At 39.3% G+C, this 27866-nt stretch overlaps 2 protein-coding genes and 1 pseudogene across 2 annotated transcripts in view; 2 read left to right on the plus strand and 1 right to left on the minus strand.

Moving 5' to 3' along the window:
• Positions 1–27866, plus strand: part of LOC127650479 (uncharacterized) — a 1198408-nt gene that overhangs the window by 833931 nt on the left and 336611 nt on the right. The window contains 3 exon segments of the mRNA XM_052135926.1: positions 24716–24889; positions 25787–25960; positions 26856–27029. Of these exon segments, the coding sequence (XP_051991886.1) occupies positions 24716–24889; positions 25787–25960; positions 26856–27029 (522 nt within the window).
• LOC127650380 (NACHT, LRR and PYD domains-containing protein 3-like) overlaps positions 1–27866 on the minus strand; it is a 1539373-nt gene that overhangs the window by 563604 nt on the left and 947903 nt on the right. The gene's annotated exons all lie outside the window — the stretch shown is intronic.
• LOC127650434 (NACHT, LRR and PYD domains-containing protein 3-like) lies at positions 112–22835 on the plus strand (annotated as a pseudogene).

Genomic DNA, 27866 nt, shown 5'->3' on the forward strand with positions numbered 1-27866 from the left:
TATAAGATCGACCACAGAAATAGTGACGCAGCTGCTCTCGTGACTGAACTACTCCACACAAGAACTGAATCTGCTCGAGAACGAAAGTAAAAACAGATTCTCAATCTCAGACATTTTACACCGGAGCAAAACAAGATTAGAAAAGGAGCTTCAAAGTGTTCACTAGTGATGCTTTTTGTCGTGCATTTACGTGTACTTGAGGGAAAACTTGGAAGATTTTGAGAACTTGTTGTTTATCTTGTAACATTTTGATCAAGGTGAGTGTTCAGGTGAGACGCAGTTGACTTCCTCATATAGTCAAATGAAGTCTCTCAACATGAGATTATTTATGTGAGTTTAACAAGATTATATGAGAAAAACTGTCTCAAAGTGTTTAATAATAATGTTTATAGTCGCTGATTCAGGAATGTACGTGTAATTGGTGAGTAATGTTGAAGATTTTATGAACCTGCAGTTTATTTAGTTTAATAAGTAACATCTCGATCAATGTGAGTGATCAGGTGAGACTTCCTCATGACTTTGAGTAAACTTGAACCTTGAACCATCTTTTTCTTTAGTGTGAAGGCCTAAATTTGTTTAAAATCATTCTGTATCTTAATTTAACATCTAATGTTAAAATGTATGTTTTCTATTTTAACGCCCCCTTAAATTCTTTGTCCAGTTCATGAATAATTTATTTGATTTTATATCATTTATTTGAAAGAATTAAAAGAACAGTTTTATGTCTATCCTTGTATTTTTCATCTGGTCGAGGTTGATCAGGGTTTTAAAAAGTAATTCAATTACTTTTTAGACAGAGTAATTAGTACAGTAATCTAATTACACTGTAGAAGTTGTAATTAGTAGTTAGTAATTCTTGTTTTAGAGTAACTTACCCAACACTGGTTTTAAGATACTTATTTACATGTTTTAATAGTTATTAAACCAGAATAACAATGTTGATTGAGTTTATGTTGGCTATCCAGTCTATAAAATACTGTATGAGCTAAAGCAAGTGTTTTTCAGCTGTTTTTCACCGACATGAATTATAGGCCTTATATATTTATTGTTTTTAAACCAGAATTCCTGATTTTCAGACTCACTAGCAAAACGCTATATTTTTAATAGTTTGCATATTGTTGACTAGCATTACAATTAATTACAATTGTACATGACTGTATACCTGAGTTCAAGAATGTAACTAAAATTGTACGTGTCCCACTCAATGTCTATGGTGGTTATGACCCTGCCTAATTTATTAATCACAACATCAGAAAAAAATAATGTATTTAATCTTTTGCAACATGTATAACGGCACCAATCAGCTTGAGTAAATACACGTTTCCAGAAAGTACCGGGACAGTGCAGCTGTTTAATACATTTGATTATTTCTCCCCATAAACACTGCATTCAAATCAAGAATCAATATAATTGAAATACTTTGACTTTTTGTATGTCAGGGCAGATTTGTGTGAATCAGTGTCTCTGACTCATCAGATTCACCTGCAGCTTCATGAAGACTGAATGAATCATGGACGAGGACGACACACAAAAACTCAGGTAGTTTACAGGTAGTCTCATTAAAGTGTTTTGTATTTGATCTTAATGTTGTACAAAATTACTGAATGAAGTAAAAATTCTTGAAAAATAATGCACACCCCAAAGTGGTAATGTGTCCACAATGCACAGCAGGTATACATTATTTTTCAATAATTCATCAGGCCAGAGTCAATTATTCTGCTTATACCACGGTTACCTTAAAACTGTGTTCAGTGTTATAACTCAAGACATTATCTGGGTTTTGTCCCTAAAATGCTCTTATGAGAGTAGCTAATTTCTTCCACCATGGATTCAGCGTGTTGTTTTGATACAGCTCGAGCTTTAGTTGCTAGTTTGAAAACATCACTTTAGAACTAGAGACACTTGTGCTGCTTTTAAGCACTTATTGTGACAAGGAAATGCAAACTAAATTAGCAATGAAATGCTCAAACATAGCAGCTCAAACTTCATTCAAGCTCTTGTCAAATTATTTAACCTGGTTTTATGATCTGGTATCTTCCCAGAGATCTGGTCTGAAGGACTGATTACTCCTATATATATATATATATATAAAAGGAGATACCTTTGACCCCAATAACCATAGAGGTATTTGTGTGGAAAGTACCCTATAGAGAAATTGTTCAGTGATATAATAAATACTTGGATAGTCTCATTCTGAACATGGCACAAAGTCCTAAATAAATCACAAATTAACTTTTCATCAAAACAACGCACATCAGATCACATCTAATCTCTCAGTACCCTAATAGACAAGAACATCAAGGGCAAACAATGGAAAGTAATTGCATGCTTTGTAGATTTAAAAATGATGGCATGATGGTTTACTTCACAAGCTTCTACAAACTGGCATTTTGGTGGAAAATATTTAATATTATTCAATACATGTATGCAAAGAGTAAAAGTGCAATGAAAATGAGAAATCAGAAAAGTGCATTCTTCCAGCAGGGCAGTTGAGTAAGACGGGAATGCAGTCTGAGTCAGACTATTCAATATATACAGGTGAAACTCGAAAAATTAGAATATCGTGCAAAAGTTCATTAATTTCAGTAATTCAACTTAAAAGGTGAAACTAATATATTATATAGACTCATTACAAGCAAAGTAAGATATTTCAAGCCTTTATATGATATCATTTTGATGATTATGGCTTACAGCTTATGAAAAGCCCAAATTCAGAATCTCAGAAAATTAGAATATTACATGAAATCAATAAAAAAAGGATTTTAAATACAGAAATGTCGGCCCTCTGAAAAGTATAATCATGCATCTGTACTCAGTACTTGGTTTGGGCCCCTTTTGCATTAATTACTGCCTCAATGCGGCGTGGCATGGATGCTATCAGCCTGTGGCACTGCTGAGGTGTTATGGAAGACCAAGATGCTTCAATAGCGGCCTTCAGCTCTTCTGCATTGTTTGGTCTCATGCCTCTCATCTTTCTCTTGGCAATGCCCCATAGATTCTCTATGGGGTTCAGGTCAGGCGAGTTTGCTGGCCAATCAAGCACAGTAATACCAGGGTCATTGAACCAGGTTTTGGTACTTTTGGCAGTGTGGGCAGGTGCCAAGTCCTGCTGGAAAATGAAGTCAGCATCTCCATAAAGCTTGTCTGCTGAAGGAAGCATGAAGTGCTCCAAAATGTCCCGGTAGAGCGGCTGCGTTGACTCTGGACTTAATAAAGCACAGTGGACCAACACCAGCCGATGACATGGCTCCCCAAACCAACACAGACTGTGGAAACTTCACACTGGACTTCAAGCATCTTGGATTGTGTGCCTCTCCATTCTTCCTCCAGACTCTGGGACCTTGGTTTCCAAATGAGATGCAAAATTTGCTCTCATCAGAAAAGAGGACTTTTGACCACTGAGCAACAGACCAGTTCTTTTTTTCTTTAGCCCAGGTAAGACGTTTGACATTTGAAGCCCATGTCCAGGACCCGTCTGTGTGTGGTGGCTCTTGATGCAGTAACTCCAGCCTCAGTCCACTCCTTGTGAAGCTCCCCCACACATTTGAATGGCCTTTTCCTGACAATCCTCTCCAGGCTACGGTCATCCCTGCTGCTTGTGCACCTTTTTCTTCCACACTTTTCCCTTCCACTTAACTTTCTATTAATGTGCTTTGATACAGCACTTTGAGAACATCCAACTTCTTTTGCAATTACCTTTTGAGGCTTTCCCTCCTTGTGGAGGGTGTCAATGATGGTTTTCTGCACAACTGTCAGGTCAGCAGTCTTCCCCATGATTGTGAATTCAACTGAACCAGACTGAGAGACCATTTAAAGGCTCAGGAACCCTTTGCAGGTGTTTAGCTGATTAGAGTGACACTTTGAGCTACAATACTGAACCTTTTCACAATATTCTAATTTTCTGAGATTCTGAATTTGGGGTTTTCATAAGCTGTAAGCCATAATCATCAAAATTATATCAAATAAAGGCTTGAAATATCTTACTTTGCTTTTAATGAGTCTATATAATATATTAGTTTCACCTTTTAAGTTGAATTACTGAAATTAATGAACTTTTGCACGATATTCAAATTTTTCGAGTTTCACCTGTATATACACATAAGCCACTACATTAAACCACCTGCCTAATATTGTGTAGGACCCACTCGTGCCGCCAGAATGGCACCAACCCGCATCTCAGAATAGTTATATGAGATTATATCCTTCTCACCACAATTGTACAGAGTGGTTATCTGAGTTAGTGTAGACTTTATCAGTTCAAACCAGTCTGGCCATCTCTGTTGACCTCTCTCATCAACACGGCGTTTCTATCCACAGAACTGCCGCTCACTGGATGTTTTTTGTTTTTGGCATCATTCAGAGAAAATTCTAGAGACTGTTGTGTGTGGAAATCCTCAAACCAGCCCGTCTGAAAACAACAATCATCCATGCGATTATCTAATCAGCCAATTGTGTGGCAGCAGTGCAGTGCATAAAATCATGCAGATATGGGTCAGGAGCTTCAGTTAATGCTCACATCAAAATGTGATTGTGAGTGATTTGGATCGTGGCATGATTGTTGGTGAGCAGAATTTGTGCTTTGCTTCAAAGCAAATGGTCCAAAAATCAGTCAGCGGCCCAAATCGACTAATCATTTCAGGATAGTGCTCCAAGAAGTGATGCTTGGCGAGCAGATGGAAATCTGGGAACACCTCCTTCAGAAAGCATCTCTGTTCTTAGATTTTGCACTCTAAATAAGACAATGTCTCATTGTAAAAATGTCCAGTAGCCAGGAGTTCAACAATATCTTTCAGATCTAATAAGATCTGCCATGTTTCGCCTCCCTCTGGATCTCTGTGACCAATCATCAATGGCAGTAATCTTAACAGAGTCCAGTTTTCATGGCTGTTTCCACCAATTTACTATTTTGATGCAAATGACTTTGTAATTTGTTGTGGTCTGTTGGTTTTATCAGTAAACTTGAAAGGAAATGACTTGATGGCATTAAGGTCTTCTAATGTAAAGAAATCAGGGACTTTATTCATAGACTTAATTCTGTTGGTATGATGCCTTCAAACAGGTCAGGCATAAAATCTGGAGGAAACCCTCATACAGTGTGGAAATGAGAAACACGGTCTCTCTTTACTCCATACAGGGACACCAGTGAATTATTTTTCAATTCTTCAAGATACTTTTTTCATGTGATATTAATGTTGTACAAAATGACCGAATGAAGTCAAAATGTAAAAAATGTGAATGTATTTGAGGAATAATTGACAATGGCCCCTTGAATTCTTCAAAAATAATGCACACCCCAAAGTAGTAATGTGGGCACTATGCACAAGTGTGCATTATTTTTCAATAATTCATCAGGCCAGAGTCAATTATTCCACTTATACCATGGTTACCTTGAGATAGCGGTTTTATCTCAAGACATTTTCTGGGTTTCGTCCCTAAAGTGCTCTTGTGAGAGGAGCTTCTTTCTTCCGCCATGTTGTTTTGATACAGCCATTGTTTTTTTACCAAAACCACACACATCAGATCACATCTAATCTCTCATTACCCTAATAGGCAAAAACATCAAGGACACACAATGGAAAGTAATTGCATGCTTTGTAAATTTAAAAACAACATTTGATTCAATTTGGCATGATGGTTTACTTCACAAACTTCTACAAATTGGAATTGGTGGAAAAACATTTAATATTATTCAATCAAATAATAAATATTATTCAGTAAAAGTGCATTAAAAATGTGAAATCAGATAAATGCATTCTTCCAGCAGGGCAATGGAGTTAGATAGTGATGCAATCTGAGTCAGACTCTATTCATTATCTATATAAATGGCAGAAGCTCTGAAGCAATCCAGCATCCCAAACTTTGAAATCTATCAGATATAAAGACCTCCTAGCCAATTAAACCCCCGCTGTATCACACACACACACACACACACACACACACACACACACATATATATATATATATATATATATATATATTTATATATATATATATCATATACTGAATATTCTCAGCTCTGAAACTTATTAATGAAACCGAATTTGATATCGACTGCAATTACAAATCTAAACTTATTGTTAAAGAAATTGACAAAAACCTAAAACATGATGAAGATGAAACATCAAACTTCAGCGTTATTCGGTCCTAAACAGAACTACCAAATTTGCAAATGACTTCTCAATTAAACAATTAAAGAAAGAATGATTCTGTCTAATTATAGACTAAGTGACCATGATCTGGAGATAGAGCGATGAAGACATCACAGATCCTTGTTGCTGAGAGAGCAGAGGATATACAGACAGTGTGATACAAACCAAGTAGAAGATGAGAAACACTTCCTGTTTATCTGCCCATAGTTTGAAACATTTCATTATTCATTATATAAACTGTACTTTGAGAAGATCACATCACAACCACACTAGCCGATATAAATATGTCTGCCATTCACAAAATAATAAATAGTTCATTTTGCGTCTATTTTCCCCATGTAATATTTATTTGTATTTACTTTTTTTTGACTATTACTTATTGTATTATTGTATCTTTTTATGTTATTTTTATATTTATTTAATTAATTGTTCATTTAAATCTATAAAGAAACATCTTTGTACTGTTAAAATCTTCCACGCCAATAATGCTGAACTGAAATTCAGAGAAAGAGAGAGAGAAAAACTGAGACGTTTGAGATTATCCGTGTTTGCTGCGGCTCTCGTTCACATTGCAAAGATGTAAGTTTGAGTATATTTCTCAGCAGAAGTATGGTAGTGTCACTTTTCTGTTGCTTAACAATGGAAGATGAAGTGACCGGTCTATGGATAAGCCATTAAAATGAATGATGAACTCAATATTTTGTCTATAAAGACAGACAGATAGAAATGTTTATCTATATATAAAATCAAATATATTAATTCTTGTCTCTATCCTGTTAAAGTCAACTCCATATGAAGAAATCAGTCTCACCAGCGCCCAGCTGTGTGTCCATGAAGAGTGACCAGTCTATGGATGAGCCATTAAGATTTAAGGATGGACACGCTTCATCTGATCTGAGGTACAACAATTTGTGTAGACAGACAAACAGATAGAAATGTTTATCTATATATATACAATCAAATATATAAATTATTGTCTGCATTCTGACAATATTTGTCAAGATATGCTATTAGTATTATAATACATTTATATTATAACAGCCTGCACTTTTCATGTATATGATTAATTCCTGAGATAGATACTCATCTGCATATATAATTAGTCGGCAAGTGTGTTGAAAAACAGAAAACTGCAGATTTCCACAGAATTGTAGCCTCTGTCATTCACAGAAGTTTTATACATTCCCAATAGGGCTGTGTCAAAATATCTATATGATGATACATTGTCAGGTTCTCCTTGCCGATGTGTGTATCGATGCAGCTGCATCATAATCAATATTATGCAGCACTTAGAAATTTGAGTAATCACATCTATTACGCAGCACAAGCTGGCTTTCCATCACCTGCACAGTAGTAGACCACCACATTTAAGGATGAGACTCTTGCAACCCCTGGCAAAACTAAATATATATATTTATACGTGCATTTTGGATTTTTCCTAAACCAGCAGTTGGATACAAAATGATTCCGCAATATCTAAATACTGCAACACTGAAGTATTGCGTAACACAACATACCTCAATGTTCCAGTACATATCAAGATAAAGCCAGCAATATCAGCAGAGTATGAAATGAACCAAAAAGGCGGGTACTTTTTAACAGTAACAGGTAATTAAGCTTATCATTATTTACTCATTTTGTAAGTCGCTTTGGATAAAAGCATCTGCAAAATTAATAAATGTAAATTATCTTCTTGTATTTAGCGCTGTGATCAGATGTCCCAAGATGGATGTTAATGCCAGGTTCGAACAGGTCAAAGAAATATTGACAAGAGACACATGCTTGAAAGAACACATTAGATTATGTTTTGAAGAAAAAACGGAAGTTAATCTGACTTGTTTTTATTAGCTATTTTTCTTTTCTTTTTTTTATTACTTTATTTTTGTTCAATATTTTTGCATTTATAAAAAGGAAAATGCATACAAACAGCAAACAAGGTCTAATGCTTACAGATTATTGAAGGATTTTCGCCAATGTACTTGGCATCAGCACACAAAACATTGGTAGATATCCTACATCAATAACCTCCATCCTTAATAAGTTTTTGTTACTATTTATCACAGATTCAGGGATGTGTCCAAGATAAATAAAAACAAATAAAATGTATGTAATCAATTTCTATTACAAGGATTTTTTTAACAGTTTTATGCACTGTAAAATCGAATTAGTTGACCTTACTTTTTTTCAAGGCAATCAGTTTGCATGCTTTTTAATTGCTAAGTAAACATACTTTTTTGTCTCAAGTAATCTGAAATATTTGTAATAATGTTAACTAGTTACAAGTAAGCTCAACTCATCTGTGATTAAAGTAATGTTGTTTTAATTTAATTATATAAATTGGGTTATAACATGTCTTATACAGTATAGGAGATATTATGACTAAACAATAGATTATCCATATGGCACACTGGACTCTACTCAGTACTTCTTAGTGCACATAAATCTGAACTTTTGTAAAATACAACTTAGTTAAGATAAATGGCTTAACCTTAACAGGCTCCAAGTTCACCAGAAGTAACACTATTCACCCTCATATTGACTTCACAAAAATTTCAAATATCAAGCAGCTACAACAATACAACTGCAATAGTGATCAGAATTAAAGCAAAATACATTTCCAAATAAAACACTATTATTTGATTAAATAAGTTCCCTTGTTTTGACCAAATAAACATAATTTATTCAAGTGCAAGTGTTTATGGGTATTCCACACAGCCGCAATTTTGTACTTAATTTAGGCCGGTAATTTTAAATGAATAGTACTCAAAGCCAAAGTTTAAAGAACGTATTTGAATTATGATTTCAAAATGTGACATTTCAGATCATTTTAATTAGGAACACTTAAATGTTTTTATTAATGGCAACTTTAGGATTTAGAGAGTAACAATAACTTAATTCAGTGTTTCGCAACCACTGTACTAGTGTGCCGTGAAAGATTGTGCTGTGGAAAATTATCAAATTCCACGAAATAAATAAATGATTGAAAAAAATTATAATTTCAGGGAATCAAACTCCTCACCTTTTGGAGAAATTTCCATTTTGAAACCATATTCGGTCACTTTTGTAATTGTGAAGAGCAATGATTAATGTGCAAAAGTGAGTGATATTTATACATGTAAAGGGACATCACATGACTCGCGTCAGCGCTGCAGAATACACTGAAGTCTATGAAAGTGAGTGATGTTTATACGTGTAAAGGGACATCACATGACTCGTGTCAGCGCTGCAGAATACACTGAAGTCTATGAAGTGAGTGATGTTTATACGTGTAAAGGGACATCACATGACTCGTGTCAGCGCTGCAGAATACACTGAAGTCTATGAAAGTGAGTGATGTTTATACGTGTAAAGGGACATCACATGACTCGTGTCAGCGCTGCAGAATACATTGAAGTCTATGAAGTGAGTGATGTTTATACGTGTAAAGGGACATCACATGACTCGTGTCAGCGCTGCAGAATACACTGAAGTCTATGAAGTGAGTGATGTTTATACGTGTAAAGGGACATCACATGACTCGCGTCAGCGCTGCAGAATACACTGAAGTCTATGAAAGTGAGTGATGTTTATACGTGTAAAGGGACATCACATGACTCGCGTCAGCGCTGCAGAATACACTGAAGTCTATGAAGTGAGTGATGTTTATACGTGTAAAGGGACATCACATGACTCGTGTCAGTGCTGCAGAATACACTGAAGTCTATGAAGTGAGTGATATTTATACGTGTAAAGGGTCATCACATGACTCGCGTCAGCGCTGCAGAATACACTGAAGTCTATGAAGTGAGTGATATTTATACACGTTAAGAGTTTTTCACATGACTCGTGTCAGCGCTGCAGAATACACTGAAGTCTATGAAGTGAATTTTATTCACACATGTTTTAGGTTCACCAATAATGTCTTTGATAGTGCCAAGCATTTTTATGAAGGGACATTGAATGTCTCTTAATTTCTGTTAATTAAATATGACCTTATTGTTAACTAATATCAGAGACTCCAGTTATTGAACTAATCTAAATTCACCATAAAAATACTTAGACCTAAACATAAACGAGTCCTTTTATTACTTTCTGCTATCAAAGCAACTGCAAGCTTTTTTTCTCTCTTCCAAAAACATGTTTTCAATGTTTACTGTGCACACCTCCTGCTTTTTCTACGTGACAAACTGATAAAATTGCCACTCTGTGATGCTTTCTGCAACTCTTGTCATGTGGAGGGCGATGCAGCAACGCTGGGTTCAGCCTCCAGAACCAAATTAAAACTGGCACGAGAAGTCGTCTGTCTGAGGCAAAGACACAAAATCTAATGACAATTTCCTCAGCATCAGTGTCCCTTGATGCATTTGATTACACACAGGCGAGCACACAGTTTAAGTCGATGCGGACCAGGAGGAAGGATTGAGTTGTCGATTGAGTTCTGTTCATTTATTTTGTGTTTTGTACATTTGTTTTTTTACGTATTTGATTTTTTTTAAATATTACATTGTTCATATTTCATGTTTTAGTGGCCTCCGCTGTCACTGCGGGGGAAAACATTCAGCTGCTTCGTGTGGTGTCTCAGTTGTTCATCTGTTCTCTTGATAAATAAATGCATAATCTGCTATATGCTCATCCTTTAAGTTCATGATTGAAAATGTGAACAAAAATAAAAGCTATTAAATGTTTTATTATCATACTGTTCCCATTATAACCTTAACATACTCTGAATTTTTTCTGAGTTCATGGCATTTGATTTGTGATGCAATGAAATAAATAAAACTGAAAAGTCCACACATTGTGCTAATATGTGCTAATACTGTGGAGGGTGTGGTAAGGGACCATCTGAAAAGTCCACACATTGTGCTAATATGTGCTAATACTGTGGAGGGTGTGGTAAGGGACCATCTGAAAAGTCCACACATTGTGCTAAATGTGCTAATACTGTGGAGGATGTGGTAAGGGACTGTCTGAAAAGTCCACACATTGTGCTACATGTGCTAATACTGTGGAGGGTGTGGTAAGGGACCGTCTGAAAAGTCCACACATTGTGCTACATGTGCTAATACTGTGGAGGATGTGGTAAGGGACTGTCTGAAAAGTCCACACATTGTGCTATATGTGCTAATACTGTGGAGGGTGTGGTAAGGGACTGTCTGAAAAGTCCGCACATTGTGCTACATGTGCTAATACTGTGGAGGGTGTGGTAAGGGACCATCTGAAAAGTCCACACATTGTGCTAAATGTGCTAATACTGTGGAGGATGTGGTAAGGGACAGTCTGAAAAGTCCACACATTGTGCTACATGTGCTAATACTGTGGAGGGTGTGGTAAGGGACCGTCTGAAAAGTCCACACATTGTGCTAAATGTGCTAATACTGTGGAGGGTGTGGTAAGGGACCGTCTGAAAAGTCCACACATTGTGCTAAATGTGCTAATACTGTGGAGGATGTGGTAAGGGACCGTCTGAAAAGTCCACACATTGTGCTACATGTGCTAATACTGTGGCGGGTGTGGTAAGGGACCATCTGAAAATTCCACACATTGTGCTACATGTGCTAATACTGTGGAGGATGTGGTAAGGGACTGTCTGAAAAGTCCGCACATTGTGCTACATGTGCTAATACTGTGGAGGGTGTGGTAAGGGACCATCTGAAAAGTCCACACATTGTGCTAAAACGTGCTAATACTGTGGAGGGTGTGGTAAGGGACTGTCTGAAAAGTCTTTTTTTATATATATATAAATGTTCAATTAGATCAGTGGTTCTCAAAGTGTGGTACGCAGACTCCCTCTAGTGGTAAGCAGAGGAATCACTGAATTTCGATCTCACCGGTGTGAGTAGAACGGTGAGTGCATGACTTGACCAACTGATAAATTTAAACTGTGCTTTCGCGCGTTGGCTGGTGCTGAGCCAGAGACGTACGCGCTCAGCGGAGTCATATCATTCACAACTATTCAGTGTTTTCATCCACATAATGTTTATTTTAGGTTTCAGACATTCAAATTCACATACGTACTAAAAAAAACAATATATTTAGAGTTTGCTAAATACACAATGATGTCTATGGAAGCGGCAATAATATTTCTATCCATTATAATCAGGTGGCGCCCATCGCACATAGAGCTCAACTAACGTGATAATTATAAAGGTGAGGTTTATAATGGTGATGTTTATAAAGGTGATGTTTATAAAGGTAATGCTATAGTATAGCTAACAAATTTGTGAATATTTTGAATAAAAAAGGAAATAAAAGCAGATCATCAGTCATTCAGTGACTGTGGTCATGTGACAAGCAATGACATGTCACCATGGAACAATAAAGTGATGCGTTCTATAACGGTTGCCTTGAAAAACGCACACTTGTGGGCAGCAAATTTTGTGAAAAGGTTAAATATAAATGAATGTTAGGTGGATGATAAAATTATGAAAAGTTCAAAACTGCTATCGTGGCTTCAATCTGGCAAGAGAAGTTCGGATCAGGAGGAGAATGTTTCAAGTACAAGAACTGAAGAGGACAAGAGTGAACCAAGCACAGGGGCTAACAGTGATATCTTTGATATCGCCGGTGAAGTCCCCAGAGCATCTGCTAGCAGCAGCAAACGCTAAAAAGTTTTGAGAAATTATGACACAAACTATATCAAATTTAGATTTATTTGGAGCGGGAGAGAGGAAGAGCCCAGGCCGCAGTGTGTGGTATGTGGCAAAGTTCTTAGCAATGAATGCATGAAACCGTCACATCTCAAACGGCATCTTGTAACCAAACACACGGCACTGAAGGACAAGCCAGTGGATTTTTTTTGGCGAAAACGTGATGAACTGAAGCAGTCGAAATCCACCATTCAATCCTGTGGTACACCCATAATCAAAGCACAGGAAGTTTCATATCGTGCCAGTCTCTGGATCGCCAAAGCTGGTAAGCCGCACACAATAGGGGAACAAATGTGTCTACCTTTAGCCAAAGAGATGACATGCATCATGTGTGGAGAGAAAGCTGCTAAAGAGTTAAACCTGGTGCCGCTTTCAAACGATACTCTATCACGGAGAATAAAAGACATGGCTGACGATGTTAAAAAGAGACTGATTGAGCGCATTAAAAACAGTCGATATTTTGCCATCCAGCTTGACCAGACTACAGATGTCGCAGATTTGGCCAATTTATTGGTTTATGTCAGATATGAAAATTATGGTTCAGCTCAGGAAGACTTGTTCTGCCAGTCACTTGAGACCAGAACTACAGCAGAGCACATATTCCAGGTACTGGACGCGTTTATCCAAGAGAACGGAAAGGGATGCTGTCTCCAAACAGAGGCTTGCCCACTGGATCGTGGACTTCATAGCTTTGGCCTACCAGGTCCAGTCCATGCCCGCCCACTTGCAGGTTCAAGCTCACTCCACGAGAATTGTGGGTTCCTCATGGGCACAGGCCAATGGCACCTATCCTATCTATTGGCTGGGCAACACCCAATACCTTTGCGAGATTTTGCAATCTCTAAGTTGAGCCAGTCTCATCCTGTGTTCTTTCAGCTACGAGCAGGTAAGTTTCGTTACACGGGGCAGCTGCAGGGTGTCCTGTGTGTATTTTCCGTGATATAGTCTCACTTTTTTAGGTAGACCCGCATCTCCCTTGGCAGAGCCCTCTCTGCCCAGTTGCTGTGCTTGTAGAAACTCCTCCCCTATGAAGGGGCGGACCTACCACCGTACCTCTTCCATGTGTGGCCCCTTGGGCCCATATGATGTATTTGCCACTTTTGTCTCTGTTACTGTTGTAACCTCTGTTCCCTGATGGAGGGAAGGAGATGTTGTGTCCCTTTTGTCACAGGCTGAACTGCACCACTGTAATGTCCAGGACCTTGTCTCGGCTCCTCAGTGCAAAACCTGAATGAATCCGCATACTGAGCTCCCTTTTATACCCGTATGTCAGAGGGAGTGGAATGAAAATTCAACTCGCCAATTTCTCATTGGCCTTTTCTCAAAGCTCTGAAGGTGGATCTGGCTCCCAAGACCGACCCCTAGTGTCACTTCATCGACACAACGTCTCGTTCTCTCCATCAGGAAACAGAGGTGACAGTCACCAAGATGTTACCATGGCTATGACTTCATGTGTTCTATGTCGTCCTTTCAGTCTGCTCAAATGCCCAAAATAATGCAAAAATGTGTTTTCAACAATGAGCTGAAAGAAGCCGATCCATGTGAAAATGTAAGCGGGGTGTTTTTTTGAATGTTCGTTTTCTCCATGAGCACGGAGATACATCAGACAAGTGTCCCATTCAGATAGCTAAACTGCACATTCTACATAGAAATATTGCGGGTTCAATTCAAGTTAAGCTCCATTGACAGAGTTTATGGCATAATTTTGATTACCACAAAAAAATATTTTGACTCGTCCCTCCTTTTCTTTAAAAAAAGCAAAAATCCAGGTTACAGTGAGTCACTTGTAATGGAAGTGATTGGGGTCCATTTTTGAATGTTAAAATACTCTTTGAAAAGTATAGCCACAAGACATAAACAATATGTGTGTTCACATGATTTTAGTGTGATAAAATTGCTTACTAACCTTTACTGTGTAAAAATATAGTTCCCCTTCTGTCGAGAGAAGGCCACTTCAGCCGCCCCCCACGCCTCGCCTCCTTCCTACGGGATTAGGGCAGGCGCCGCGGGCGATGAAAGATGATCTGGGGAGAATAACGGGGCGCTTTCGTCGGGTAAATCCCCTCGAAACCTCCCGCCTCCCCGGCACGCTTGCCTGCTTCCCCCGAGCTCGGGATTAGTGCGGTCCGCTTAACGGCCTACCGTCCAGTCCCTCGAGCTCCCTGGCATTGGATGACGACATCACCGCTGCATCGGAGAGCGTAACAGCGGCGTCTGACGCGGATAACTCGCCTGGGCTGCCACCTTCGGGTCTGCCGCCCAGGCTGAGCCTGACGCACGGAGGTCTGCTATGCTTCCCCGGGCTTAATTGGTTCCGCGGGCATGTGCGCCGCTCACATCCGCACCCCGGATGTGCATGACGAGCTGAGCAAGCCCAGCCTCCTCGCTTCGCTCTCGCTATCCTCGGTGGTAGAACGGTCCCAGACCGCTCCCCCCCTGCACGCCATGGCCCCCTCCTGCAAGTCCACCGGGCCAAGGCACTTCAAAATCTGCACTTGAGAAGTCCTGTTCTTGACGTGCCGCAGGAACTGCACTTGAACAGTTGATGGCCACCCCCGTGGTCCAGAAACGCAACACATGGACAGGACCTGGTCACAGTACAGGAGGCAGATAAAGCACGCTTTCTCAAAACGCTCCCATCTCCCAACTCCGTCCATTCTGCAACACCACTTGACGACTCCGCCCTGCAGTCCTCAGTGGTGAAGAAACAGACGGAGGCTATTTCACACATCTTGCCCTGCCGCAAACTAGCCGCCAGGGGCCATGCCCTGTCTGTTCGCCGAGGGTGTCCTCCTGCGGCTTTCAAGAAAGAAAGAAAGTGGTGCTCCGCCTCAACTAACAAAAGAGAGTGGGCCCAGCTCTCAGCCCCAGCGTCGAGCTCCCCGCAGAAGTTGGACGCCCCTCATCTCACGGACCCCCTCGAGGACCCGGAAGGCTCCCAGGCGCTCCTGAGATGACCGACCCAGAGACCGAGATGGTAGCTCCGGAGCTGGTAAGACCGCTCTGTTCCCCGGTGGAGGGCCGGGAGGAGAATCTTTTTGTTAAATTCATTACATTCTCAATATGAGAATGCCGGGTTCGTGGAGCAAGGTAAGTGCTTAGAGTCTGTTCTCAGCACCAGAGCCTCGGGACGCTTCACTGCCTCCCGATGCCGTATTACCTGTTCCGCCCCGCTCCGAAGCCCCGCCGGGTACGTCCAAAATACTCGTCCCCTTGGTGCCCCTAGCATGGAGTTTAGAGGCGTGGCTCTCACTGCTCAACCCGTTACGCAGGCTGCACCGGACCATTCGAATCGGTTACGCAATTCAGTTTGCCAGGCCTCCGCCCCCCCCCTTTGTGGGCGTCCATTTTTACGCAGTATTTGGCGAACATGCCAAGTCCCTGCGCAAGGAAATCGCCTCTCTTTTACTAAAAAAGCAAAGACACGATAGAGCCTGTCCCTCCAACGGAAACGAAGAAGGGTTTATACAGCCCTTACTATGTTGTACCCAAGAAAGGCAGCGGCTTACGACCGATCTTGGACCTGCAAGTTTTCAACCGGGCTCTGTCCAAACTCCCGTTCAAAATGCTCACCCAGAAACAAATTCTGTCTGGCGTCCGGCATCTAGATTGGTTCGCAGCAGTAGACCTGAAGGACGCGTACTTTCACGTCTCGATCCTGCCATGACACCAACCCTTTCTACGGTTCGCATTCGACGGTCAGGCGTATCAGTACAAAGTCCTCCCCTTTGGCCTGTCTCTGTCCCCTCGCGTCTTCACGAAAGTCGCAGAGGCAGCCCTTGCCCCGCTCTGAGAAGCCGGCATACGCATAATCAATTACCTCGACGACGGGCTCATCCTGGCCCCCTCGCTGCACAAATACGCATTTCCCCCAGTGAGCCTTCTTGCACACGTGCTGTGCAAGGTCAGGGAGGACGATGAGCAAGTCACCTTGCTAGCCCCCTATTGTCCCACTCGGACTTGGTTCTCGGATCTCACACTTCTCGCGACAGCCCCTACCTGGCGAATTCTCCTGAGGAAGGACCTTCTTTCTCAGGGACGGGGCACGCTCTAGCACCCGCACCCAGACCTCTGGAACATCCACGTCTGGCCCCTGGACCGGATCTACCATCGACTGTCGTAGACACAATCAACCAAGCCAGACCCCCTTCTACCAGGCATCTTTACGCCCTAAAGTGGCACCTGTTCGCAAATTGGTGATCTTCCCGGGCTGAAGACCCACAGAGGTGCGCAGTTAGGTCAGTGCTTGTGTTCCTACAGGAGAGGCTGGAGGGGAGGCTATCCCCCTCCACCCTCAAGGTGTATGTCGCCGCCGTCGCGGCTCACCACGACACAATAGACGGCAAGTCTCTGGGTAAGCATGACTTAATTATCAGGTTCCTAAAAGGCGCCCGGAGGCTAACTCCCTCTCGGCCAAGCCTGTTCCCCTTCTGGGATCTCTCGGTGGTCCTCACGGTCCTCCGGAGACCCCCCCTCTTCGAGCCGCTAGATTCAGCTGGACCCAGGGCCCTTTCTCTCAAAACGGCCCTGCGCTCACCTCCATCAAGAGGGTCGGGGACCTGCAAATGTTCTCTGTCAGCGACACTTGCCTGGAGTTCGGTCCGGCAGACACATACATGATCCTAAAACCGCGACCGGGCTACGTGCCCAAGGTTCCTACCACACCCTTCAGGATCAGCTAGTGAACCTGCAAACGCTGCCCCAGGAGGAGGCAGACCCAGCCCTTTCATTGCTGTGTCCGGTACGTGCTTTGCATATCTATCTGGACCGCACCCAGAGCTCTAGACGTTCTGAGCAGCTCTTTGTCTGCTTCAGGGGACAGCAGAAAGGGAACGCTGTCTCCAATCAGAGGCTCGCCCACCGGGTTGTCGACGGCATTTCATTGGCTTATCACACCCAGGCCGTGCCCCACCCCTTTGCGGGTTCGACCGCAATCAACCAGAAGTGTTGCGTCCTCGTGGGCACTGGCCAGGGGCACCTCGCTAGCAGACATCTGTAGAGCAGCAGGGTGGGCAACACCTAACACTTTCGCATGATTCTACAATCTCCGAGTTGAGTCAGTATCGTCCCGTGTTTTCTCAGGTCCGAGCCCGTAGAACTCGGTAACACGCTGACGAACTGGCCGGGTGAATTGCTTGCGCCTAGTGTCCTTTCCCTCAGCCGAGGTAAAATAGTGCGTCTTTGTTCCAGGAGACCCCATCCTTCGGATCCCTGGTTGATTCCTCCCTAGCTCTCATGGGTCCGCAGTTCAGCGGAGGAACTCGCCGACCCAAGCCACTATGGGTACTCTATCTACCCTGTACTGGAATAGGTGCTCCACAAGTTAAGGTCTCCTGTTCGGACTCCCCCTGTGTGTATTTCTGCGGTACTGTCCCCTCACGAGCAAACCCCCGTGTCTCCCTTAGGCAGTTCCAGCTGCCTCGGTCGCCGTGCTGTAGCTTCCCCCTCCACGAGGCTGGATCTACCACCACGCCAACTTTCCCACATAGGACCTAAGCGGTCATGTGATGTATTCGCCACTCTTTGCCTCCCCTGCAGGGTAGGTGTGGTCTCCGCAGGGTCTTCTCCCCCTGAAAGAATAGGAAACGGGGTAAGACCCCCTTCCCTTAATGCATGTAAGGGCCCCGGCCGTAGTTGCTCTATGCGAGAAACATAGAGAGTAAAGAGGCCCAGCCAGGGGGCGGGATATGCAAATACCGTCTGCCAACTTCTCATTGGCCTTTTTTAATAGAACAGAGGTAAGAGAGACCCCTAGTGTCGCTTCTCCGACACAACGTCTCGTTCCCTCCATCGGGGAACGGAGGTTACATAAGTAACCTAGACGTTAATTTTACAACTTCATTACCATGGTGCTATAATGTCAACAAACCCTAAAACGACCATAAAAATTACTATTTAAACAACTTTATAGCTCAAATCATACACAAGATTAACAGAAGAAATATTGCAAGTGCTTTTATAAAATTATAAGCTTCACGTTTCTTTTAAACCCTCCAAATATTTGCCACATTCACTTTCATAGTAATTGCCTAATTGTAACCACATAGTTTTTTTTTTTATTTAGTTTTTTTAAGAAAAGCAGAGACAAGTTGAAATTAATTTATGTGATAATCAGTATTATGCCATACATGCTGTTGATTTAGCTTAACTTGTATTGAACCCGGAACATTCCTTTAAATGTTGAGATGTGGGGGTTGTATTTTGAATTTTAGGTTCCAGTGTTGTGAATTTTGTGTTAAATTGACACGACAAGTCTACTCATAATTTCACATGCAATATGAAATTATATGGTTAGAATAGGCCACGTTGAATTTGTAAATAAAAAAGCTAAAATGTGGTTAAATAGTGAAAAACTAAATATTAAATAAAATATACATTTTCACAAACTATATATTACAGAAGTTTGTATACCCCTTTTGTTACAGGCCTATACATTTTAACACCCCTTTCAGAATGTATGCAAATATAAGAGATAAAACATGATATATTTGATGTAGTACTGCCCTTCATAAGCTACACAAAATGTACTGTAACTTAGACTAATCATCCTGTTCAAAAGTTTGCATCCCCTTGGTTCTTGTGTTGCCTTCTTGAGCGTCAATGAATGTTTGCACCTTTTGTAATAGTTGTGTATGTGTCCATCAATTGTCCTAAGTGTCAAACGCTGGATGTCTATTTCATTTAGCCACTGTTGTGAAGAACTCAAATGTGCAGAAGATGCTGGGAAACCAAAGAATGTGCAGTATTTTTCTTAAGAAAAGTGGGCATCTTCACAGCTCAGGTCAAAGCAGGGACTCATGAACTATTATTACACAAACAGTAATTAATCATAGAGAAAGCAACACACCTTTTTAAAGGGTTTGCTCTAAAGCTCACGTGCAGTCTGTCTCATGAAAGGAGATCAATTGTATCATATTCCATGAGAACAAGACATGAGTCACATACAATAATTTGTTAGACTTCTGAATTATACTTTTGTGTTCTTTTGAAGCTTGAAGAAGTAATCACCATAAACTGCCATTGTGTGACATCACTAAGCACAATTTTCTTTTTTTTTTCACAATTTCTCCCTTTGTGTTAAGAAACATAATGAAATTCATATGGAGTTATAACAGCACATGAGTGAGTAAACAATGACTGAATTTTAATTTATTGGTGAACTAATCATTTTAAAACCAAGGGAATGTAAACTTTAGAACAGGATCATTTCTTTAAATTCAGTTACTCTTTTTGTCTCGTGGAATATATGTGAGTATCTGTTGTCAAATAGCTTCTTCAAGGTTGTACTAAATACATTTTTATGATACCTTTTTTTTTTTTTTTTTTTTAAACAATAACACGCGGATGCATCAGGTGCACAATTATTTCCGCTAATTAATAATCATGTCTGTGTTGAATGGCCCTAATATTATCAATGGGCTTTACTAGTGATTTCGGATGTATTTGCAGTCAAGTAGTGAGATATAACTTCTCAGCGAGTGCTAATTACTACTGTGTTGACTCATTATTTTCCCAAACCAGTCTGCAGATAGAGACAAAAAAAGAAATCTCAGTATTTATTATTTCTTTAGATAGGGACCATTTTAGATAAAACAAAAAAATAAGCTTAAAATATTGATGATGAGTTTACGGATTTGAATTCAGATTCATGAACAGATTCATTCAGACTCAGACTCGACTTGGACTCGGCCTGTTATGACTCAGTCTTGAGTCTGACTCAGCCTCTTTTGGACATGGACTCAACTCGGACTCGATTGTTTAAAGACTCGGACTTGACTCAGACTCGACTAAAGTGGACTCGAACTGAACACTACTATCAAGTAAATGGGGTCACACACCGGACACGTATGGCGAACGACATAGCGTTATAAATATAAAATTCAAAACAACTGTTTTCAGTGAAGGTATGCACACCACCGCTGCCACTCGGCATCTGTCAGTGACACCCAGCTTTGACTCCAGAGGCTGGTCAAATTTCTGCCGCACCACGTAGCACAACTGACATATTTTCCATTAAATTCAACCCAAATTAACGCCATTATCAAACGACATGGGATATTTACTTTAGTGTTCTTTGCATTGATGTGCCATGATTGATACCTGTGCCATGTCCTAGCTGCAATGCGGCATGGAGCTCCTTGTCCAATGTCCGACGGCCTAAAAGAGCAGTCTTCATTTTAGCTATCTAGTGCGAAGTGGCTAATTATCACAAAGTCATGCAGGAAAAGAGTCGGGGTTCTGCTGGGGGTTCACCAAACATGCTAACTTTCCCCCTTTATAGAATTTTTCAGATTTCCATATAAAATCAGTGCAGAACATGCAAAAACACAAGACTCCATCTGGGCCTGATTATACATGATCTGGGCCTCACCCACACTAATCCCTTGAAATTTTAAATCTCCGTTTTCAGTTTTCTAAAGTATACAGTTATGGAGAGCATTTTAGAAAGTCTCAGTTTTTGTTGGAGGAAAATGCTGTTCCACTGTGGATGAGAGGCGTAAACGTCTAAAAAGGTGTATTCAAATGAAAATGTAAGAGTGTGGACTTAAGTACTAGAAAAATTACATTATATTCATATCAGAGTGTGTGTTTGCGTCTGATTCTCTTCATTGTCTGATTAAGGCCCATCCTGCTGCCCAGATCAGACGTACAAGAACAAACCTGTGTGTCCAAGAAGAGAGATCAGTCTATGAATGTACCAACACACTGGAATGAAAACACATGTTTCAGGTCAAATAAAAGTGTTTCATGGTATGTTTCAACATAAATACACGTGAGAATGATGTTAGCATTCTTGCATTTTTTCATCATATTTTCCAAAGATATTATTCAAAAGATATTTAGAGTATTTCATATGACCATTACTTTGTATTTTATTGCACAAATTGGATATTTTATGTCCTAAGAAGAATTAAATATATTTAAAATGGAATTAAAATGCACTATTCTTTTCTTATTGTATTTAATGCTAAAAGCTGTGATATTTACATACTTTAAAATGGGGACATCCATAATGTTGTATTTCAATCTTACAGTCAAGCCCAAAACACATTCAAATCCAATCTACTGAAGACGTTTCAGTGTTTGCGTGAGGGAACAGCAAAGCAGGGAAACCCAACACTCCTGAATGAGATCTACACAGAGCTCTACATCACAGAGAGTGAAAGAGGAGAGATCAATAATGAACATGAGGTGAGACAGATTGAGAAACAGTCCAGAAGAGCAGCAACAGAGGACACACCAATCAAATGCAATGACATCTTCAAACCTTTACCTGGACAACACAAACCCATCAGAACTGTGCTGACAAAGGGAGTCGCTGGCATTGGAAAAACAGTCTCTGTGCAGAAGTTCATTCTGGACTGGGCTGAAGGGAAAGCCAACCAGGACGTCCACCTCATATTTCCACTTCCTTTCAGAGAACTCAATTTGATGAAGGACAAAGAACTCAGTCTTTCAGATCTTCTTCAGGTTTTCTTCAGTGAAACAAAAGAAATGGAAATATCCAGAGATGAATATAAAGTTTCCTTCATCTTTGATGGTTTGGATGAGTGTCGTCTGTCTCTGGATTTTCAGAGCAATGTGAGATTGTGTGATGTCACTGAATCAGCCTCAGTGGATGTGCTGCTGACAAACCTCATCAAGGGGAATCTGCTTCCCTCTTCTCTCATCTGGATCACCTCCAGACCAGCAGCAGCTGATCTCATCCCCTCTGAGTGTGTTGATCGAGTGACAGAGGTACGAGGATTCAATGACCCACAGAAGGAGGAATACTTCAGGAAGAGAATCAGAGATCAGAGTCTGGCCAACAGAATCATCACACACCTGAAGTCATCAAGGAGCCTCTTCATCATGTGTCACATCCCAGTGTTCTGCTGGATTTCAGCCACTGTTCTCCAGAGACTGTTGAGTGAAGTAGAGAGAGGAGAGATCCCAAAGACTCTCACTCAAATGTACACACACTTCCTGATCATTCAGACAAACATCAAACATGAGAAGGACTATGAGAAGAAAAGTAAAAACAGAGACATGATCCTCAAACTGGGGCAACTGGCTTTTGAGCAGCTTGTGAAAGGCAATCTGATCTTCTATGAGGAAGACTTGAGAGAGTGTGACATTGATGTGACAGAAGCATCAGTGTACTCAGGATTGTGCACTCAGATCTTCAGAGAGGAGTTTGGGTTGTATCAGGGGAAAGTGTTCTGCTTTGTTCATCTGAGCATTCAGGAACATCTAGCAGCTCTATATGTGCACCTCTCCTTAAACGTGTTTGAACAAATCACCAAACAAAGTCTGTTCTCAACATTTTTTGACATTTCTAAACATTTTAAACAAAACTTTTCTATGATTGACCTGCATCAGACTGCTGTGAATGAGACTTTACAGAGTAAGAATGGACATCTGGACCTTTTCCTTCGTTTCTTTCTGGGTCTCTCATTGGCGTCTAATCACACTCTCTTACAAGAACTACCGACACAGAAAGGAAGTTGCTCCTCCAACAAAGAGGAAACAGTGAAATACATCAAGCAGAAGATCAGCGAAAATCAGTCTCCAGAGAAATCCATCAATCTGTTTCACTGTCTGAATGAACTGGGTGATGATTCACTTGTGAAGGAGATCCAAGATTATCTTAAATCTGGACAAATAAAAGAAACAAAACTCTCCTCTTCCCAGTGGTCAGCTGTAGTGTTTGTGTTGTTGACCTCAGAGCAGAAGATGGATGAGTTTGATCTGAAACAGTTTATTGGAGCACAAAATAAAGCAGATGAAGTTCTTCAGTATCTGCTGCCTGTGATTAAAGAATCCAGATCAGTTCAGTAAGTAACACTCACAATAATCACAACAATGTTAAAACATCATCACATTTAGACTACAAAGGGGGGAAATCACACTAATGTCACTGATCAGCACAGATAGCAGAAGATACACTAACACCAAAGTTTTTTGTGAGGTTATTCTGAGATCATATAGATCTGGTCATGGTGTAATGACTTGGTGGGGAATTTAATTTAATGAGGACAGGACTGACAAGAGTGTCTTCAGATCAGAAAAGTGTCTTCAATTAGATTCTAACAGGAACCAGAAGTCACTGAAGAGACATGAGCAGAGGTGAAACATGAGAGAATTACTGAAGGGATAAAAGAAATCAAGAATCAGCATTTTGCCATGTCTTGAGTGAATTGTATTTAACTTTGCTCCTCTGTAATGACTGTATTTTCCCTATAAGTGTGTGTCACCTGGTCACTATCAGGTGAAGAAACTTTTTCATGGACAGACAGACAGACAACAGCTGAAGTGTGAGGGAATTATAGCTGTTCAGAAAAAGTTACTCAATTTATTTTAATGAGTGAACACAATCCTTAAAAACTGCAGCAAACTGCTTTCAACAATACTTCATAACAGGCTTCAGTATCGACATCCTCTATGTAGAGCTGGTCATGTGCAAGTTATTTTTCGGATGTTTTATAGTTGACAGAACATGTTAAAACAATAAGAAAACTCTGAAATTCTTGTTTCTTTTTCAATTCCACTTTTCCATCAAAATATTACCATAATTGTATTATATGAGATTTAAAATAAACCATAAATTCAGACTCAGACTTTTGAAAGCCGCCATGTCTCTTTGAAACTTGTGGTTTGATCTTTGCAAAGTTACTTTCTTTGTGATCCATTTAATTAAAAAATAAAAAAACAAGTATCTAAATCTTGTATTTAAGAACAACAATAAAGTTTATTTAACTTTCAACCCATTTTGTAATTCAATACAATATGTGATCTGAACATGTATAGTTATAAATGATTCAGCAATTGTCATGATATGAAAATGTATATACCGTATATACTGAGTTTGTTTATTTGTAGGTTTTTACGGTCTGTAAGATTATATTTTAAATTGAAGCTGGTGTTAGTTCATATCTCATCTTTTTTATCTTACTGCAGTTTGAGTGATTGTGATGTCACAGATGAAGGTTGTGCTGCTCTGACTTCAGCTCTGAGATCAAACCCCTCACACCTGAGAAAACTGAATATGTCTGATAATAAACTGAGAGATTCAGGAGTGAAGCTGATCTCTGATGTACTGAAGGATCCTCACTGTAAACTGGAGACACTGTGGTAAGATTTCACAAAACTCTCAAATCCTCCTTCATTCTCCTTCTGCAGTAAATAACAATGATTTAACAATAACAGAAATTGTTTTAATTAAAACAAAAACAAATTTGAAAACAGAGTTTCTCATATAATGTTGCTTTAACTTATCAGATTGAGTCCTAATTTTACCCTAAAAAATGAAAAATGTGTCATTTACTCACCCTCATGTTTGGAGAATCCTCACAGTAAACTGAAGATCATCTGAGAATCACATGATCTGATATTCTGACAGAAATATTTTTAAATTGTGCATAATTGCAACAATTCTTCCAATAATATAGAGTTATGTGTGAACTATGTGTCACATGTTATTAGGAAATACTATAGAAACTGATCTAGTCCAAATGTAAATCCAATAAACATCATCCAATAAACAATCATAAGATCAGAGAAGTCCAGAAGTTCAGTAGAGAAACAAACAAATCTAAATCAAGAACCAGAATCAGAGAACAGAGAAACCAGACAGAAAAGTCACAGTTGATTTATTGACAGTATTTAAAATAAACCACATTAGCTAAAATGAAGTATGAAGAAAACAAAATCATGAAGAAAGAGGAGAAACATAAAACAAATGATTTTGTGTTTGAAATTAAAAAATATATCTGATTTGAGTAATCTTTGTTTTGATTGAATTAAAGCTGTTTCGTTGTCAGTAAAGATGGTTTGATTAAGTATTAGCTTGATTCATATTTATATATTGTTGTATCATATTGAATTGATGTTTCTTTACACATTTGAAACACAAACACACATACATTAGAAAGAATATTAAACAGACACAGAAATGGTAATATTCTCCTGTTGAACTGATGTGTGTGTTGTGAACTGAGAGAGTGAAGAGTGTGTCATTGTTCTCTGCAGGTTGAGAGATTGTGATGTCACAGATGAAGGTTGTGCTGCTCTGACTTCAGCTCTGAGATCAAACCCCTCACACCTGAATTATTTGGATCTGTCTTTGAATAATCTAAGAGATTCAGGAGTGAAGCTGCTCTCTGATGTACTGAAGAATCCTGACTGTAAACTGAAGATACTGGTGTAAGATTTCACAAAACTCTCAAATCCTCCATCATTCTCCTTCAGCAGTAAATAATAATGATTTAACAATAACAGAAATTGTTTTAATTAAAATAAAAACAAATTTGAAAACAGAGTTTCTCATATAATGTTGCTTTAACTTATCAGATTGAGTCTTAATTTTACCCTAAAAAATGACAAATCTTTAATACTTTACTCCCCCTCATGTTTGGAGAATCCTCACAGTAAACTGAAGATCATCTGAGAGTCACATGATCTGATATTCTGACAGAAATATTTGTAAATTGTGCATAATTGCAACAACTCTTAAAATATTATAGAGCTACAGTATGTGTGAACTCTGTGTGTCACATTTTATTAGGAAATACTATAGAAACTGATCTAGTTCAAATGTAAATCCAATAAACATCATCCAATAAACAATCATAAGATCAGAGAAGTCCAGAAGTTCAGTAGAGAAACAAACAAATCTAAATCAAGAACCAGAATCAGAGAACAGAGAAACCAGACAGGAAAGTCACAGTTGATTTATTGACAGTATTTAAAATAAACCACATTAGCTAAAATAAAGAATTATGAAGAAATTGAAGAACAAACATAAAACAAATTATTTTGTGTCTGATATTAAAAATATATCTGATTTGATTAATCTTTGTTTTGATTGAATTAAAGCTGTTTCGTTGTCAGTAAAGATGGTTTGATTAAGTATTAGCTTGATTCATATTTATATATTGTTGTATCATATTGAATTGATGTTTCTTTACACATTTGAAACACAAACACACATACATTAGAAAGAATATTAAACAGACACAGAAATGGTAATATTCTCCTGTTGAACTGATGTGTGTGTTGTGAACTGAGAGAGTGAAGAGTGTGTCATTGTTCTCTGCAGGTTGAGTGATTGTGATGTCACAGATGAAGGTTGTGCTGCTCTGACTTCAGCTCTGAGATCAAACCCCTCACACCTGAATTATTTGGATCTGTCTTTGAATAATCTAAGAGATTCAGGGGTGAAGATGCTCTCTGATGTACTGAAGAATCCTGACTGTAAACTGGAGACACTGTGGTAAGATTTCACAAAACTCTCAAATCCTCCTTCATTCTCCTTCAGCAGTAAATAATAATGATTTAACAATAACAGAAATTGTTTTAATTAAAATAAAAACAAATTTGAAAACAGAGTTTCTCATATAATGTTGCTTTAACTTATCAGATTGAGTCCTAATTTTACCCTAAAAATGACAAATCTTTAATACTTTACTCCCCTCATGTTTGGAGAATCCTCACAGTAAACTGAAGATCATCTGAGAGTCACATGATCTGATATTCTGACAGAAATATTTTTAAATTGTGCATAATTGCAACAACTCTTAAAATATTATAGAGCTACAGTATGTGTGAACTCTGTGTGTCACATTTTATTAGGAAATACTATAGAAACTGATCTAGTTCAAATGTAAATCCAAAAAACATCATCCAATAAACAATCATAAGATCAGAGAAGTCCAGAAGTTCAGTAGAGAAACAAACAAATCTAAATCAAGAACCAGAATCAGAGAACAGAGAAACCAGACAGAAAAGTCACAGTTGATTTATTGACAGTATTTAAAATAAAACACATTAGCTAAAATAAAGAATTATGAAGAAATTGAAGGACAAACATAAAACAAATTATTTTGTGTCTGGTTTTTAAAAATAATATCTGATTTGATTAATCTTTGTTTTGATTGAATTAAAGCTGTTTCGTTGTCAGTAAAGATGGTTTGATTAAGTATTAGCTTGATTCATATTTATATATTGTTGTATCATATTGAATTGATGTTTCTTTACACATTTGAAACACAAACACACATACATTTGAAAAGATATTAAACAGACACAGAAATGGTAATATTCTCCTGTT

This window comes from Xyrauchen texanus, chromosome 10, assembly GCF_025860055.1.
Source record: "Xyrauchen texanus isolate HMW12.3.18 chromosome 10, RBS_HiC_50CHRs, whole genome shotgun sequence".
In the NCBI taxonomy this organism is placed as follows: Eukaryota; Metazoa; Chordata; class Actinopteri; order Cypriniformes; family Catostomidae; genus Xyrauchen; species Xyrauchen texanus.